The 18632-nt window shown below is 39.9% G+C and overlaps 2 protein-coding genes across 6 annotated transcripts in view; one reads left to right on the top strand and one right to left on the bottom strand.

The window, feature by feature from the left end:
* Positions 1–6303, top strand: part of ADAM21 (ADAM metallopeptidase domain 21) — a 30870-nt gene extending 24567 nt beyond the window's left edge. Inside the window, exons 1-2 of one of the 4 annotated variants that reach the window (XM_038545098.1) lie at positions 1706–1855; positions 3763–6303. In XM_038545098.1, coding sequence (XP_038401026.1) covers positions 3904–6063 — 2160 coding nt within the window. In that variant the 5' untranslated portion in view covers positions 1706–1855; positions 3763–3903 and the 3' untranslated portion in view covers positions 6064–6303. Of the gene's footprint in view, positions 1–1705; positions 1856–1972; positions 1991–2154; positions 2174–3762 lie in introns of those variants that run through there. The other 3 variants (XM_038545101.1, XM_038545100.1, XM_038545099.1) reach the window with 3 other exon arrangements.
* The window catches only part of LOC119876501 (peptidyl-prolyl cis-trans isomerase A-like), a 27273-nt gene continuing 14786 nt past the window's right edge, over positions 6146–18632 (bottom strand). For both annotated transcript variants that reach the window (XM_038545102.1, XM_038545103.1), the window contains exon 4: positions 6146–6701. In XM_038545102.1, the coding sequence (XP_038401030.1) occupies positions 6585–6701 (117 nt within the window). In that variant the 3' untranslated portion in view covers positions 6146–6584. The remainder of the gene's footprint in view (positions 6702–18632) is intronic.

The raw sequence follows: 18632 nt of genomic DNA, 5'->3' as shown, positions 1-18632 counted from the left end.
ATGGAGGTTGTCTCCCGGTCAGAATGGCTAAAATTAACAACACATGAAACAACAGGTCTTTGTGAGGATGCAGACAAAAAGGATCCCTCTTGCACTATTGGTGGGAATCAAACTGGTGTAACCACTCTGGAAAACAATATAGAGGTTCCTCAAAAAGTTAAAAATAGGTTACCTGGGTTCCAGCAAATTCTTGGTTTCAGCTCAGGTCATGGTCTCAAGGCCCTGGGATGGAGCCCCACATTAGGCTCTATGCTCAGTGGGGAGTCAGCTTGAGGATTCTCTCTCTGCCCCTCTTCCCACTCACACTCTTTCTAAAAGAAAATAAATCTTAAAAAAAAAAAAAATAGAACTACCATGACCCAGCATTGCACTACTAGGTATTTATCCAAAGGATAAATATGTTAACTAAATTGCCTTTTTTAAAAAAATATTTTATTTATGTATTCATGAGAGACACACAGAAAGAGAGGAGGCAGAGATATAGGCAGAGGGCAAGCGGGCTCCTCACAGGGATCACGCCCTGAGCCGAAGGGAGACGCTCAGCTGCTGAGCCACCCAGGCGTCCCAACTAAGTTAAATATAAACAAAGAATTAAAAAAAAAAAAAAAAGAATCCTCAATACTGAGAAGGTGTTTTGAAACAGAAATGAAGGAAGACATTCCATACCATTTACACAGGGGGTTTTATTCAGGGTAGCTTGCTGACAGGTGGATTGAATAGGCAACGATCCTGGCACTAAGCAGCTAATCTCCACAAAGTCAAGACCATAACCCACAGATTAATAGAGTAAAGGGCGATTATCTAAAGTGGTGCTATCTGTGCACCAGAGGAACGATCAGAAGGCTTCCCATATTCTGGTCAGGGCATACATTAATCTATACAAGACCTGGAACACAGAGCCCAGGGGGAGGTCATTGCAGAGACATAAACAAGATGTGGGCCAAAGATAGAGTCAGTATTGTCAGCACTCCTACAGGAGATTTCTGAGAAAACCAGCATGAATCAAAGAAACTTTCTGAGAGGAAACAGAAAAGGATTGTCATTAAAAATAGTTCCACTTGCTAGTTATAGAGCTCTGAAGCTACTAGTTAAATTGGCAGGTAGCAAGATTCATTGCCAAGAATCCTTTTAAAATAGAATCTACTCAGAGTTAGCTGTAATCTTTTATTGAATTTTTATTCTATGTAATATTTATATAATTAAAGTCATCTAATAGATGATATACTTTGTCAAATATTGTGTCATAAATTCTCTAGCAATTTCGAGAATCTTTTTCTCAAAACCAATTTAATAGGAGGTAAAATTTTTAACACTTGTGTAATAAAACAATGTAAAGTAACAAAGTTATAAACTATATAATAAAAATTATTGAATATGATAAATATAAAGGGAATTACAGTATACCAATGTTGTCTAGATTATCCCAAAAATACTTGATACTGAATGTAGAATCTGATCTTGACCTACAAAATTACTATAGAACTTAGTTCCATAGTGAAAAGTGATTACACAGTCTAGATCAACACAGTAGCATGAGCAAAATCATGAAGCAGAAATGAAGCTACCTTGTATGAGGACAGAGAATGGAGCTGCGGAGGCTATCCAATTCCAATGATATTGAAGTTGTATAGAAAATAGTGGAGCCAGAGCAGGTTATCCTTGACAGCCAATTGTTTCTGAAGTGAAAAATTCTTGTTGCTAAGCAACTAAATCTAGAACTTAGCTGGGAAATAAAAGGAAGAGAACTTCTGTTTCCCTTTGTTATGTGAGGTCAACTACCAATCTTTTTCACTGAAAAGTATGGTACAAACCATCACAAAAGAAAAGGCCATGGAAACAATAGCTTCTTCTGTTGGTAAGTCATCTGTTAAGTTTGGCTCTCTGCATGAGTTGGTGGTCAGAGCAGTACCTTGGATAATGTGAATTTTCTTAATTTTTGTTTTGTTTTCCTTTTTGAGCATGGCCAGGGGGTGGTGGTAAGGTGCTTCAGGTAAAGTGACCAATTATTCCAGTTTGCCTCAGAGTAAGGGAATTGCTGGGATGTGGGGCTTTGAGTTTTAAGACTGGGACAATCCTGGGTAAATTAGAATGAGTTGGTCACTCTTACTGCCAGTAAGGAACAGATGAAATAGAGCTGAAAGAAGGGACATTAAAAGAATCCGTCTGCATGTAGGTAAGAGATGTGATGTGAACAGAAGATGAGAGGCTACCACCTGAATCTATAGAGAAGGATTACTTTTTTTTTTTTTTTTTCTGAGACTGGAATATGGAGTGGAATAGAAGAGATGTAGAAATGGCATTGGGTTCAGATAAGTTTGTAATGTTGAAAATCCTACAAAGCATTTTGTCTTTAGATTTGGCATCACTATAGATATATATTTTTTACTGGATTGAAGAGTAAGAAATCCATTTTATACTGTGATCCAGTGGCCACACATACGCAAACACCCCCAAAACTTTACATATGAATTGCTATGGAACTTCTAGGAATGTCCTCCGATATTTTTATTCCATTTCTTTAAAGAAAAAACTGCAGGTCAGGATCCATTAAATTGATTTCGTGACTCTCTAATGAGTCAGACACTGGTGACAGATGGGAAAACTGCATATTGCACGATGGAGTAAGAGGAGAGAGGCACAGGTAGAGGTCTTTAGGAATTTGAAATAGCTGTAGGGAAAGAAAGAGTTGATAAAACATATAGAGGAGGGCTGTTGTTTATTTTGATATTCCAATAATGTTAAAGAATTTGGACTTTTTAAAGATTTTATTTATTTATTTATGAGAGACACAGAGAGAGAGAGAGAGAGAGAGAGAGGCAGAAACATAGAGAGAGAAGCAGATTCCATGCAGGGAGCAAATGTGGGACTCGATCCCCGGACCCTGGGATCACACCCTGGGCCAAAGACAGGTGCCCAACAGCTGAGCCACCCAGGTGTCCCAAAGAATAGGGATTTTTAATGACACTACCACACAATATTAATGCAGGGTGATGTTCTTGTAGGAGTTTGGGTCTCTGAAGTCCTCGGAATAATAAAATGAAGACAATGAGTATGGCTCAAAGATTCTAGCAGAATTTTCCTATTGTTGTCTGCTCTCAAGATGAAACATGGTTTATAGAGCTTAGCAGCAACACTCTATTTCTATTGGCTCTTCTCACTTTCCATCCTCCCATTCACAACAATTCCCACTCCATAATAAATAACAAACACACAAGAAAGCTATAGAGAGCAAATCTGGAAATTAGGATCTCACCCAATTCAGAAATCTTTGTCCTTGGAAGTTTTCATATGATTGAATTTGTCTATGAGCTTTGCTGTTCCCTTGTGGGATACTTGCATCTTGGAATAAAGTGCCTATTACTCAGGTGGATCTAAGTTCTCTAGGCAGCTTTGATAGTCAAAGAGGCAAGTATCAATAGTTATGCAGGGGCAACAGGCATAAACCAACATGGTCTTGGACAAATTGAGATATAGAGTCCCCCTACTCTGAAGTCTCTTTAACTTTTTATAGTGGAGATTTTTCATACCACCTATATGGATTGAGATAATTGTATAATGAAAACCCCCATACCTATCGTCCAACTTTCACAATTATAAACATATGGCCAATATTTTATCTATACCCTTCTAAATTCTCACCTCCATTTATTGAAAGTCCAAAGCATTTTCTTAATTCACTAATCACTTTTTTGCTGTTTGATTTTTTTCCCATTTTCCTTACCCAATCCCATCACACCCCCATCCTTTTATTTTCACTTTCAGCTCTGCAGCTTTGATGCCCAACTCTGCCCAAACACAGATCCTTAAAGGTCAACTCTACACAATGACCAATGCGGAAGAAGCAGACCAGCAGTGCCTCACGGTTTTTCCCTGGACCGATGGCTCTGGAATGGCAGCTCCATAATGGTGGCTGGTGAGGCTGAGGTGCCCATGAGAGTTCTCTTGCTGTTCTGGGTTGGAATGTCTCTATTCCCTTCTGGCTTCTCTCAGGCTGGGCCCTCCCAATACCTCAGATCTCCAGAAGTGGTGACCCCTTTAAAGGTGACTGATAGGGGCAGAAGTGCAAAATCTCCAGGCTGGCTCTCCTACAGCCTGAAGTTTGGAGGCCAGAGACACATTGTCCACATGAGGGTCAAGAAACTCTTGGTTTCCAAACACTTCCCTGTGTTCACCTACACGGACCAGCACGCCCTCCTCCAGGATCAGCCTTTTGTTCCTGATGACTGCTACTATCATGGTTATGTGGAAGGAATCTCTGAGTCCCTGGTTGCCCTCAGTACCTGTTCCGGAGGTTTTCGAGGAATGCTACAGATTAATGACCTTGCTTATGAAATTGAGCCCATCAGGCACTCTACCAAATTTGAACACTTGGTTTATGAGATAAACACTAATGAGACACAGTTCCCAACTATGAGATGTGGCTTAACAAAGAAGGAGATAGCACTCCAACAGGTGAAATTTGAAGAGGTTAAGAAGTCAACTCTGAAACAAAATTCTAATGATAAATTATGGACCCACTCATGGTTTTTGGAGCTGGTTGTGGTGGTAGATCACAATTTCTTAATTTATTCTCAAAGCAACTTCTCAATGGTGCAGGAGGATGTATTTCTTGTTGTCAACATAGTGGATTCCATTTATCAGCAGTTGGGTACTTATGTGATTTTGATTGGGATTGAGATTTGGAATCAAGGAAATGTTTTCCCAATGATAAGCATAGAACAGGTTCTGGAGGACTTCTCTAAGTGGAAGCAAATCAGTCTTTCCCAGCTACAGTATGATGCTGCACATTTTTTCATAAAAAACCCACTTATAAGTGTACTTGGTATAGCCTATGTTGCAGGAATATGTCGTCCTCCTATTGATTGTGGGGTTAATAATTTCCAAGGAGACTCTTGGTCTCTTTTTGCCCTCACTGTGGCCCATGAGTTAGGACATACTTTGGGTATGTGGCATGATGAAGAATTCTGTTTGTGTGAGCAAAGTGGTTGCATCATGAATGCTATGAGAGTACCAGCAGAGAAATTCACCAATTGTAGTTATATAGATTTTACAAAAACCACTTTAAACCAGGGATCATGTCTACACAATATTCCACATCCAGGGGAAGTCTTTACGTTGAAGCACTGTGGGAATGGCGTGGTTGAAGGAGAAGAGGAATGTGACTGTGGATCTATAAAGCAATGTGAACAAGATCCTTGTTGTCTATTGAACTGCACTCTGAGGCCTAGGGCTGCTTGTGCTTTTGGGCTTTGTTGCAAAGGCTGCAAGTTCATGCCATCAGGGGAACTCTGTAGACATCAGGTCAATAAATGTGACCTTCCAGAGTGGTGCAATGGGACATCCCATCAGTGCCCAGAAGATGTATATGTGCAGGATGGGATTCCTTGTGGTGACGATGCCTACTGCTATGAAGGGAGATGTAATAACCATGACAAACAGTGCAGGGAGATTTTTGGTGAAGGAGCAAAGAGTGCATATCAGAGTTGCTATCAAGAAATCAACTCCCTGGGAAACCGTTTCGGCCACTGTGGTATAAGTGGCACGACATACCTAAAATGTAATATCTCCGATATCTTTTGTGGAAGAGTTCAGTGTGACAATGTGACAAATATTCCCCATCTGAGAGATCATTCTACTCTGCAGCAAACTCACATCAATGGTGTCACCTGCTGGAGTATTGATTATCACTTGGGAATGGACACACCTGATGTTGGTGAAGTAAAAGATGGCACCATGTGTGGTACAGGAAAGATCTGCATACGCAAGAAATGTGTCAGTTTGTCTCTCTTGTCACAAGTCTGCCTGGCTGAGACCTGCAACATGAGGGGCATCTGCAATAATAAACATCACTGCCACTGTGGCTATGGGTGGTCCCCACCCTATTGCCTACACAGAGGTTATGGAGGTAGTGTTGAGAGTGGCCCAGCATCTGCCAAAAAAGGTTTTTTGCTACTAGTTGTGAGTCTTATTTTATCTGTTTTGCTTTTATTGTCAACTGCTGTATTTATATACCATAGAAAAACTTTCGGTCTCAAGGAGACTAAGGCTCAGTCTTCAGGTTAGGAAACTGCCTCCATTTTAATATCCTGTGCAATATTAAGTTTTACTCTCTTGGCAGTGAAAATGTTACTACATGCCTGGAACTGAGCACATTTCTGACTATACAGAAAAATGCAGGGACCTTCCCTTTTGTCAGTATCAGAAACATCAGAAACATTGCCATTAAGCAAAGGTAATTCCTAACGTCTTCCTGTCAGTAGACAGTTCGTTTTAAGCAGCAAATAAAGCTCCATTTCCCCTAAATTGGTTGTGTGTGTGTGTGTGTGTGTGTGTGTGCGCGCGCGCGCGCGCGCGCACAAATATGACTCATGGGAAAGGCAGGAAACAAGTATCTGAGGATCCAGACTTTACTTCCAAAGTAACCTTTCAAAGGTGCAGAGAATGTATTTCTTGTTGTCAACATAGTGGATTCCATTTATCAGCAGTTGGGTACTTACGTGATTTTGACTGGGCCTTGGATTGGAATCATGGAAATATTTTCCCAATGATAGGCACAGAATAAACAGGCTGCCAAACTCATGCCATCAGGGGAACTCTGTAGGCATCAGGTCAATAACGTGACCTTCCAGAATAGTGCAATGGGACATCCCATCAGTGCAGGATGTGCAGGATGCGATTCCCTGTAGCAACAGTTCCCACTGCTGTCAAAAGGGATATAAAAAGGAGAAGAAATTACTCAAATTGTTTCTAACATTCTGCTCCAAAATCTGAAAAGGAAAATAATAGTAATAATGTTTATCCCACCCAACCTCTTGGGTTTATTTGATAATCAAAAGAGAGAAAGAAATGTTTAATAAAAACTCCTGACCCTGTTTCTTTTGTGCTTCCTACCCAGTCTTGTCTGCTCTCTTGGCTTTAATTTGGCAGTTTGGGTATGCTTGTGAAGTATTTTCTTTGAATATCAGAATGTGATCTCTGTGAGGTCAAGGTGGTTTTTATCTGTTCTGCTGTTGTATTCCAATACACAGAACAATGCCTAATACAGAGTAAATATTTGAATGAGGTAATTAATTTGAATGGATTAATCACATTAAATTAATTAGGAAAAGTAAAAATGATACTTTGGTTCTCTTTTTAAAACTATTATAGTTCTTGCTCAAAATTCAACTTTGATATTTAAAATATGTGCATTTATAATGCTCCCTTTGGTACCTGCCCAGTTTTTTCCCCAATTTGTCTTCTCAGTGTTTTTGGAAATCCTGTCTCTTAAAAACACATGTCTCATCAGACACCTTCTGTATATGGTCCAGATAACTTCTGAATGCTGCTCTTTGTAAATTGAGTCAAACAACATTTCTGATATCATTTCCATTATGCTTTGCACGAGTTGCACCCACTGGCTATTTTCTATTTTGAATATATGTGGCTCTGCCATGACTGCACATCTATATGTGCAATTCTCATTCCCAAAATGCTGTTTACCACCCTCCCCCACTCCCTTGCTCTGGGAAACTCCTGTTTTTCTCTTAACAGAGGTCAAACATCTTATCTTTGGAAAAGCACTTCCTTGTGAAATATTAGGTGTTCTACTTGTGTGCTCCTGTCACTTTGTGGTCATTTCTTTAATGCACTCCAGGAATAGATGGGGAGAGAATCTAACAATGTATCAGGCAGGGACAAAAAGAGGAAAAGGCTATCTTTTTTTTGTGTGTGTGTGTGTGTGTTCAATTTGCCAACATATAGCATAGTGCTCATCCCTTCAAGTGCCCCCCTCAGTGCTCGTCACCCAGTCATCCCCACCCCCCGCCCACCTCCCTTTCCACCACCCCTAGTTCGTTGCCCAGAGTTAGGAGTCTCTCATGTTCTGTCTCCCTTTCCGATATTTCTCACTCATTTTTATCCCCTTTCACTATTTTTTATATTCCCCAAATGTATGAGACCATATAATGTTTGTCCTTCTCCAATTGACTTATTTCACTCAGCATAATACCCTCCAGTTCCATCTACATCGAAGCAAATGGTGGGTATTTGTCGTTTCTAATGGCGGAGTAATATTCCATTGTATACATAAACCACATCTTCTTTATTCATTCATAGGAAAAAGCTATCTAGTGGAGCCAAAGAAATGGAACGATGAACCAAAAAGACAATCTGACTAAACTTGATTTTAGAAAATAAGTCAGAGAAAGATTCACAGGTTTTAAACACAGATATCCAAATAGAGACAAAAGGCAGCTGCTCTAATTAATTGGTTCTCTTTTAAAATTGTTTTTGTAAAAACAATGTTACATTTTATTATAGTCCAATTTATCAATCTAAAATTCTATTTACTAGGTTTTATATTTTTGCTTGAGATTACTCTGAGAGAATCCTTTTTATTTCCTCTGATTATGTTGACTTCAGTTTTAATGTTTAAATCTAAAATTTATTTTGTTGTAAGGAATGAAATAGGAATCCAACCATATGTTTTTTTCAATTGGCTAGTCAGTTGTTCCAATTTATTTTATTTTTATTTATTTTTTTATTCATGAGAGACACAGAGACAGAGGCAGAGACACAGACAGAAGGAGTAGCAGGCTCCTCACAGAAAGCCCGATATGGGATTCAATCCCTGCACCTGGAATCATGCCTTTAGCTGAAGGCAGACACTCAACCACTAAGCCATCCAGGCGTCCCCCAATTTATTTTATTGAATAAGTGACTGTTCACTGTTTACTGGTAAATTAAGATTCTGTGTTATATTTTAAAATTAATTTGACAATCACATTATTTTACTCATACATTTTTATAAGAAGTCACACCTTTTGCAATATTTCTATCTTAAGGAAAAGCTACACTGCCATTTTAGGTTAGTTGAGTTCACTAGGGCTGGATCAGTAAAGATTAGCGTGTAGAACTTAGCCTCCTTATAACAAAGATATAGTGTCTTACCTACTATCTTAATTTGGGTCCTCCAAAAAGCAGACAGTGAGACCAGGATTTAGGTGGAGTTAGTTTATTTGGGAAGCACAACAAGGAATATGCTAATGAGCAAGTTTCCACTCTGGGGTCATCCCCTGTGAATTCTCTAAGAAGTCATGTGAAACATGTTTTGGAATATTCCTCCATGGTGCAAGAGAAAGCATTCAGGAAGAGAAGTGAGATAAAGCTGTTTTACTTTATTTCATTTGTGTGTTCACTAGAGTAACACTTTTAATTTTCTTTAAGAACTTTTCCTTTGCAGTTACAACTTGATTGTTCCGCACAATAGGTCTAGCTTTTGGTCTATCTCAGCTTTCAACACCAAGCCTAACCATTTCCAGCATTTGATTTAAAACGAGAGGCATGCAACTCTCCTTTCACTTGAACACTTAGAGACCACGGTAGGGTTATTAATTAGCCTACCTTCAATATTGTTGTGTCTTAGAGAATAGAGAGACCTAAGGATAGGAAAAAAGATAGGGGTGTGGCTGGTCAGTGGAGCAGTCAGAAAACACAAAACATCATTAGTTAAGTTCCCCATCTTAAATGGTCATGACACCTCAAAACAATTACAACTTTAACATCAAAGATTACTGATCACAGATCATTATAACAAATGTAATAATGAAAAAGTTTAAAATACTACAAGAACTACCAAAATGTGACACAGGAACAGGAAATGACCAAATGCTGTTAGAAAAATGGTGCCAAAAGGCTGGCTCAGTTCAGGGTTGCCATAAACCAATTTGTTAAAAAAAAAATGTTATCTGTAAAGTGCAATAAAGCAAAACAAACAAAGAAAATGAACTATGCCTGTATACATCCAAAATCTTGCTTCAAAGGTATGATAATTCTTCTTTTCACAGTACAGTATGAAAATAATTTGATCATCGTGACACTCCTCAGGACCTCACAATGGTCTAGCATATTCATGGAAGCATGCTAACTAAAGCTAGAGAATGGGAAATTCCAAGTATTATGAATGCATGTCAGAGTATGGGAGAAAAGCTCCATAATATTTAGAGGCATGCCATACTCGGGATATTTTTAGGAGTCTGGGAGTACACTAAGACATTCCCTTTGAACTAAAGGACAAATTAAAAAACTCAAATCTCCTACCACTAATAAAGAAGCAAAGTGCCTGATGGGTAAGTCACTCTGGCCCTGCCCTTTCTCCTTTTCTGCTTCCTTATCTTTTTCTCTCACCTTCTTTTCCTTTTTTCTCTTAGATTTTCAGTATTCATTTGAAAATAAATTTGTGAAATCACCTATACAAATTTCTAGGTCTTTAAAAATTTATTGAAATGTTCCTGAATATTTCAAATATATATAAAAGTTGAAAGAGAATAATTATGAACTCCTATACTCCCACCAGCAACATTCAGCACACATCAAGATTTTGCAACTCCTTTGTTTATCCCAATTTTGCTATTGTAGTATCTGTAGAACAAGCCCTAGCAGATCCTTATATTGTATGTCAAGTGATAATAAATAATATATTATTTGAAAACAGAATGTAGTAAGTTAATGATGTATATTATAAACCCCAGAGCAACAACTAAACAATTTTTAAAAAGAGGTGTTAGTAGTAAGCCAGTGGGGAACACAAAATAAAATTCAAAGAAATATTCAACCAAAGAAGGCAAAGAAATTGGAAAAAAAAATATTATGAAGAACAGACGACACAAACAGAAAACCAATAGCATGATAGTCACATTAGATCCAGCTATAAAAATAATTATAAAAATTTATATAGTCTGAATACACCAATTAAAGGCAGAGATTATCAAACTGGTTTAAAAAATAAGATGTAATCATATGGTGTCTACAAGAAACATTCTTTAAGCAAGTCATATAGATTAAGATACTAGGATGGCAAATGCTAGCTACATAAACACTAATTGTAAGAAAGAAGAACTGCTAAACTGACATCAGAGAAAGTTGACCAGAAGACAAAAAAAAAATACTGTTACATTTCATAATGATAAAAAAGGGTCACTTTATCCAGAAAACATAACATTCCTAATTGCATAGGCACATGATAATAAAAATATAATAAACATAAAAGACTGGCAGATAAAAGGAAAAATAGGCAAATCCATTATTTGTGGATTATTTCAACACTCCTCTCTCACTAAGTGATAGAACAAGTAGATAGAAAATCAATAAAGATACAGAAGACTTGAATAGCAGTATCAACCAACTTATGTGACATTTATAAAACATTACACCCAAGAGTAGCAGAATTTTTTTTCTTTTGAGAGAGAGAACATGTCTGCATACAGGCAGGAGTGGGAAGGGGAAGAGGGAAAGAGAAGCTTAAGCAGGATCCACATCCAGTGTGGACCCTGAGATCATGACCTGAGTTGAAACCAAGAGTCAGTCACTTAGACATTTAACCAACTGACCCACCCAGGTGCCCCAGAATACACATTCTTTTCAAGTACACATGGAACAGTCATTATGCTGGTCTATGAAGCAAGTCTCTAGAAATTTTAATAGGTTTAAAATTATACAAGGATAATTCTCCAAACCAAATACAAGTAAATTAGAAAACAATAATGAAAATGTATTGAGAAATTCACCCAAATATATGGATATTAATCAATGCACCTTTTACTTATGGGTAATGGAAGAACTCATGAGAGAAATTAGAAAATATTTAAACTGGACAAGAATGATTTTTTTAAATATTTTATTTATTTGGGAGAGAGAGCACATGAGCTGGGGGAGGGGCAGAGGGAGAGGGAGAAACAGACTCCCTGATGAGCACAGAGCCCAACTTGAAGCTTGATTCCAGGACCCCGAGATCATGACTTGAGCAAAGTTATATGCTTAACTGACTGAGCCACCCAGGTTCCTGGAAAATAAACTTACTGCATGCCAAAACTTGTGAAATGTAGATAAAGCAATACCAATGTAATTCCTAGCTGCATTTTTTGTAAACATAGACAAGTTAATTCTAAAAATTACATGGGAGGACAAATGAACTAGAATAGTCAAAATAATTTTGAAAAACGAGAAAATTGGGGGGAGGCGGGGCAAGATGGTGGAAGAGTAGGGTCTCCAAGTCACCTGTCCCCACCAACTTACCTAGATAACTTTCAAATCATCCTGAAAACCTATGAATTCGGTCTGAGATTTAAAGAGAGAACAGCTGGAATGCTACAGTGAGAAGAGTTTGCACTTCTATCAAGGTAGGAAAATGGGAAAAAAATAAAGAAATAAAAAAGCATCCAAGGGGAAGGGACCCCGCGAGGAGCAGGGTTAAGGCCGCACAAGGAGCGCCCCCAGGACAGGAAAGCCCAGGCCCAGAGAAGCAGGAGCTTTACCAACCTTCCCGGATGGAAAGGCACTGGTAGGGAGCTCGCGCAGGATCCCAGGAGGGGCAGAGATGCCCTCAGGCTCCCAGGGACACTAACAGAGGAACTGCGCCCCAGGGGAGAGGGCACCACACACCGCGGGCCAAACTCCCTAAAGGGCTGCAGCGCGTGCCTGGTGGGGCCCCGAGAGCAGCTCAGGTGGCAGCTCAGGCGGCGGCTCTGCGCAGAGGGGGCTGCAGGCCGGGAGTGCAATTCCAGGGGTGCAGGCCCCAGAGCCCAGGGCGCTGGAGGACACAGCCCTGGATCCGGTGCTCCCCCCGGGTCAGGCAGAGGCTGGGAGGACACAGGACAGCAAGGAGGCTCCTGCCCCCGGGCGGCCCGGACCTGTAAAGATCTGCGCCCCCTGCCCCCAGAGCATCCAGGCCCCTGCGGACTGAGAGGTTACTGCAGGACCTGACTCTAGGGCTGGAGAGCAGGCCACCGCCACTGTTGTTGTTCCTCCTGGTGTCACCTTGTACCTGGAACTGAGCAGGGGCCACACAGGATAAGCAGCTCCCACTGAGCCGTGCACCTGGCAGGGGGCTGGGCAGCTCCTCCAGGTGCACACACCTGAGAATCAGCACAGCAGGCCCCGCCCCCAGAAGACCAGTTAGAAGAACAGGGGAAAAGCAAGTTATTGACCAAGCAGCACTGGAAAGTTCCAGGGGAAGTCGAGGGATTTACAGTATATAGAATCAGAGGATACTCCCCCTTGTTTTCTGTTTGTCCCCCCCGCCCCCACCCCCCGTTTTTTTTCCTTTTTTTCTCTCTTTTTCTCCTTTTTCCAGCACAACTTGTTTTTGGCCACCCTGCACTGAGCAAAATGACTAGAAGGAAAAACTCACCTCAGAAGAAAGAATCAGAAACAGTCCTCTCTCCCACAGAGTTACAATATTTGGATTACAATTAAATGTCAGAAAGCCAATTCAGAAGCACAATTATAAAGCTACTGGTGGCTCTAGAAAAAAGCATAAAGGACTCAAGAGACTTCATGACTGCAGAATTTAGATCTAATCAGGCAGAAATTAAAAATCAATTGAATGAGATGCAATCCAAACTGGAGGTCCTAACGACAAGGGTTAATAAGGTAGAAGAACGAGTGAGTGACATCGAAGACAAGTTGATGGCAAGGAAGGAAACTGAGGAAAAAAGAGAAAAGCAGTTAAAAGATCATGAGGATAGGTTAAGGGAAATAAATGACAGCCTCAGAAAGAAAAATCTACATTTAATTGGGGTTCCCGAGGGCGCCGAAAGGGACAGAGGTCCAGAAACTGTATTTGAACAAATCATAGCTGAGAACTTCCCTAACTTGGGAAGGGAAACAGGCATTCAGATCCAGGAGATAGAGAGATCCCCCCCTAAAATCAATAAAAGCAGCTCAACACCTCGACATTTAATAGTGAAACTTGCAAATTCCAAAGATAAAGAGAGGATCCTTAAAGCAGCAAGAGACAAAAAATCACTAACCTTTATGGGGAGAAGTATTAGGCCAACAGCAGACCAATCCACAGAGACCTGGCAGGCCAGAAAGGGCTGTAAAGAGATATTCAGGGTCCTAAATGAGAAGAACATGCAGCCAAGAATACTTTATCCAGCAAAGCTCTCATTCAGAATAGAGGGAAAGATAAAGAGCTTTCAAGATAGGCAGAAACTGAAAGAATATGTGACAACCAAACTGGCTCTGCAAGAAATATTAAGGGGGACCCTGTAAAAGAAAGAGGAATTCCAAGGAAACAATCACAAAAACAGGAACTGAATAGGTATCATGATGACACTAAATTCATATCTCTCAATAGTAACTCTGAACGTGGATGGGCTTAATGACCCCATCAAAAGGCACAGGGTTTCAGACTGGATAAAACAGCAAGACCTATCTATTTGCTGTTTACAAGAGACTCATTTTAGACATAAGGACACCTACAGCCTGAAAATAAAAGATTGGAGAAGCATTTACCATTCAAATGGTCCTCAAAAGAAAGCAAGGATAGCAATCCTCATATCATATAAATTAAAGTTTGTCCCAAGGACTGTAGTAAGAGATGAAGAGGGACACTATATCATACTTAAAGGATCTATCCAACAAGAGGACTTAACAATCATGAATACTTATGCCCCAAATGTGGGAGCCACCAAGTATATCAATCAATTAATAACCAAAGTTAAGACATACTTAGATAATAATACACTTATACTTGGTGACTTCAATCTAGCGCTTTCTACAATCGACAGGTTTTCTAAGCACAACATCTCCAAAGAAACAAGAGCTTTATTTTTTTTATAATAAATTTATTTTTTATTGGTGTTCACTTTGCCAACATACAGCATAACACCCAGTGCTCATCCCCTCAAGTGTCCCCCTCAGTGCCCATCACCCATTCACCCCCACCCCCCGCCCTCCTCCCCTTCCACCACCCCTAGTTCGTTTCCCAGAGTTAGGAGTCTCTATGTTCTGTCTCCCTTTCTGATATTTCCCACACATTTCTTCTCCCTTCCCTTCTATTCCCTTTCACTATGATTTATATTCCCCAAATGAAAGAGAACATATAATGTTTGTCCTTCTCCGATTGACTTACTTCACTCAGCATAATACCCTCCAGTTCCATCCACGTTGAAGCAAATGGTGGGTATTTTTCATTTCTAATGGCTGAGTAATATTCCATTGTATACATAAACCACATCTTCTTTATCCATTCATCTTTTGATGGACACCGAGGCTCCTTCCACAGTTTGGCTATTGTGGACATTGCTGCTATAAACATCGGGGTGCAGGTGTCCCGGCGTTTCATTGCATCTGAATCTTTGGGGTAAATCCCCAACAGTGCAATTGCTGGGTCGTAGGGCAGGTCTATTTTTAACTCTTTGAGGAACCTCCACACAGTTTTCCAGAGTGGCTGCACCAGTTCACATTCCCACCAACAGTGCAAGAGGGTTCCCCTTTCTCCACATCCTCTCCAACATTTGTGGTTTCCTGCCTTGTTAATGTTCCCCATTCTGACTGGTGTGAGGTGGTATTTCATTGTGGTTTTGATTTGTATTTCCCTGATGGCAAGTGATGCAGAGCATTTTCTCATGTGCATGTTGCCCATGTCTATGTCTTCCTCTGTGAGATTTCTGTTCATGTCTTTTGTCCATTTCATGATTGGATGAAACAAGAGCTTTAAATGACCAGATGGATTTCACAGATATTTACAGAACTTTACATCCAAACGCAACTGAATACACATTCTTCTCAAGTGCACGTGGAACTTGCTCCAGAATAGACCGCATATTAGGTCACAAATCACATCTTAACCTATACCAAAAGATTGGGATCGTCCCCTGCATATTTTCAGACCATAATGCTTTGAAACTAGAACTAAATCACAAGAGGAAGTTTGGAAGGATTTCAAACACATGGAGGTTAAGGACCATCCTGCTAAAAGATGAAAGGGTCAACCAGGAAATTAGGGAAGAATTAAAAAGATTCATGGAAACTAATGAGAATGAAGACACAACCATTCAAAAATCCTTGGGATACAGCAAAAGCAGTCCTGAGGGAGAAATACATCACAATAGAAGCATCCATTCAAAAACTGGAAAGAACTCAAATACAAAAGCTAACCTTGCACCTAAAGGAGCTAGAGAAAAAACAGCAAATAGATCCTACACCCAGGAGAAGAAGAGAGTTAATAAAGATTTGAGCAGAACTCAATGAAATCGAGACCAGAAGAGCTGTGGAACAGATCAACAAAACCAGGAGTTGGTTCTTTGAAAGAATTAATAAGATAGATAAACCATTAGCCAGCCTTATTAAAAAGAAGAGAGAGAAGACTCAAATTAATAAAATCATGAATGAGAACGGAGAGATCTCTACCAACACCAAGGAAATACAAACAATTTTAAAAACATATTATGAACAGCTATACGCCAATAAATTAGGCAATCCAGAAGAAATGGACGCATTTCTGGAAAACCACAAACTACCAAAACTGGAACTGGAAGAAATAGAAAATCTGAACAGGCCAATACAAGGGAGGAAATTGAAGCAGTCATCAATAACCTCCCAAGACACAAAAGTCCAGGGCCAGAAGGCTTCCCTGGGGAATTCTATCAAACGTTTAAAGAAGAAACCATACCTATTCTACTAAAGCTGTTTGGAAAGATAGAACGATATGGAGTACTTCCAAATTCATTCTATGAGGCCAGCATCAAGTTAATTCCAAAACCAGACAAAGAACCCACTAAAAAGGAGAATTATAGACCAATATCCCTGATGAACATGGATGCAAAAATTCTCAACAAGATACTAGCCAATAGGATCCAACAGGACATTAAGAAGATTATTCACCATGACCAAGTAGGATTTATCCCCGGGACACAAGGCTGGTTCAACACTCGTAAAACAATCAATGTGACTCATCGTATCAGCAAGAGAAAAAAAAAGAACCATAGGATCCTCTCAATAGATGCAGAAAAAGCATTTTACAAAATACAGCATCCATTCCTGATCAAAACTCTTGGAGTGTAGGTATAGAGGGAACATCCCTCAACATCTTAAAAGCTACCTACAGAAAGCCCACAGCAAATATCATTTTCCATGGGGAAGCACTGGGAGCCTTTCCCCTAAGATCAGGAACAAGACAGGGATGTCCACTCTCACCACTGCTATTCAACATAGTACTGGAAGTCCTAGCCTTAGCAATCAGGCAACAAAAAGACATTAAAGGCATTCAAATTGGCAAAGAAGAAGTCAAACTCTCCCTCTTTGCCGATGACATGATACTCTACATAGAAAACCCAAAAGACTCTACCCCAAGATTGCTAGAACTCATACAGCATTTTGGCAGTGTGGCAGGATACAAAATCAATGCAAATAAGTCAGTGGCATTTCTATACACTAACAATGAGACTGAAGAAAGAGAAATTAAGGAGTCAATCCCATTTACAATTGCACCCAAAAGCATAAGATACCTAGGAATAAAAGTAACCAAAAGGTAAAGGATCTATACCCTAAAAACTATAGAACACTTCTGAAAAAATTGAGGAAGACCGAAAGAGATGGAAAAATATTCCATGCTCATGGATTGGAAGAATTAATATTATGAAAATGTCAATGTTACCCAGGGCAATTTATACATTTAATGCAATCTCTATCAAAATACCATGGACTTTCTTCAGAGTTGGAACAAATTATTTTAAGATTTGTGTGGAATCAGAAAAGACTGAAGACTATTCCCCGAATAGCCAGGGGAATTTTAAAAAAGAAAACCATAGCTGGCGGCATCACAATGCCAGATTTCAGGTTGTATTACAAAGCTGTGGTCATCAAGACAGTGTGGTACTGGCACAAAAACAGACACATAGATCAATGGAACAGAATAGAGAACCCAGAAGTGGACCCTGAACTTTATGGTCAACTAATATTCGACAAAGGTGGAAAGACTATCTCTTCAATAAATGGTGCTGGGAAAATTGGACATCCACATGCAGAAGAATGAAACTAGACCACTCCCTTGCACCACACACAGAGATAAACTCAAAATGGATGAAAAGATCTAAACGTGAGACAAGATTCCATCAAAATCCTAGAGGAGAACACAGGCAACACCCTTTTTGAACTCAGCCACAGTAACTTCTTGCAAGATACATCCACGAAGGCAAAAGAAACAAAAGCAAAAATGAACTATTGGGACTTCATCAAGATAAGGAGCTTTTGCACAGCAAAGGATACAGTCAACAAAACTCAAAGACAACCTACAGAATGGGAGAAGATATTTGCAAATGACATATGAGATAAAGGGCTAGTTTCCAAGATCTATAAAGAACTTCTTAAACTCAACAGCAAAGAAACAAACAATCCAATCATGAAATGGGCAAAAGACATGAAGAGAAATCTCACAGAGGAAGACATAGACATGGCCAACACGCACATGAGAAAATGCTCTGCATCACTTGCCATCAGGGAAATATAAATCAAAACCACAATGAGATACCACCTCACACCAGTGAGAATGGGGAAAATTAACAAGGCAGGAAACCACGAATGTTGGAGAGGATGCGGAGAAAAGGGAACCCTCCTGCACTGTTGGTGGGAATGTGAACTGGTGCAGCTACTCTGGAAAACTGTGTGGAGGTTCCTCAAAGAGTTAAAAATAGACCTGCCCTAGGACCCAGCAATTGCATTGCTGGGGATTTACCCCAAAGATACAGATGCAGTGAAACGCCGGGACACCTGCACCCCGATGTTTATAGCAGCAATGGCCACAATAGCCAAACTGTGGAAGGAGCCTCGGTGTCCTTCGAAAGATGAATGGATAAAAAAAAGTTGTG

The sequence above is a fragment of the Canis lupus genome, chromosome 8, assembly GCF_011100685.1.
Source record: "Canis lupus familiaris isolate Mischka breed German Shepherd chromosome 8, alternate assembly UU_Cfam_GSD_1.0, whole genome shotgun sequence".
NCBI classification, from domain to species: Eukaryota; Metazoa; Chordata; class Mammalia; order Carnivora; family Canidae; genus Canis; species Canis lupus.
Note: the sequence above shows the minus strand (reverse complement) of the source record. Positions and strands in the feature narration are given on the sequence as shown.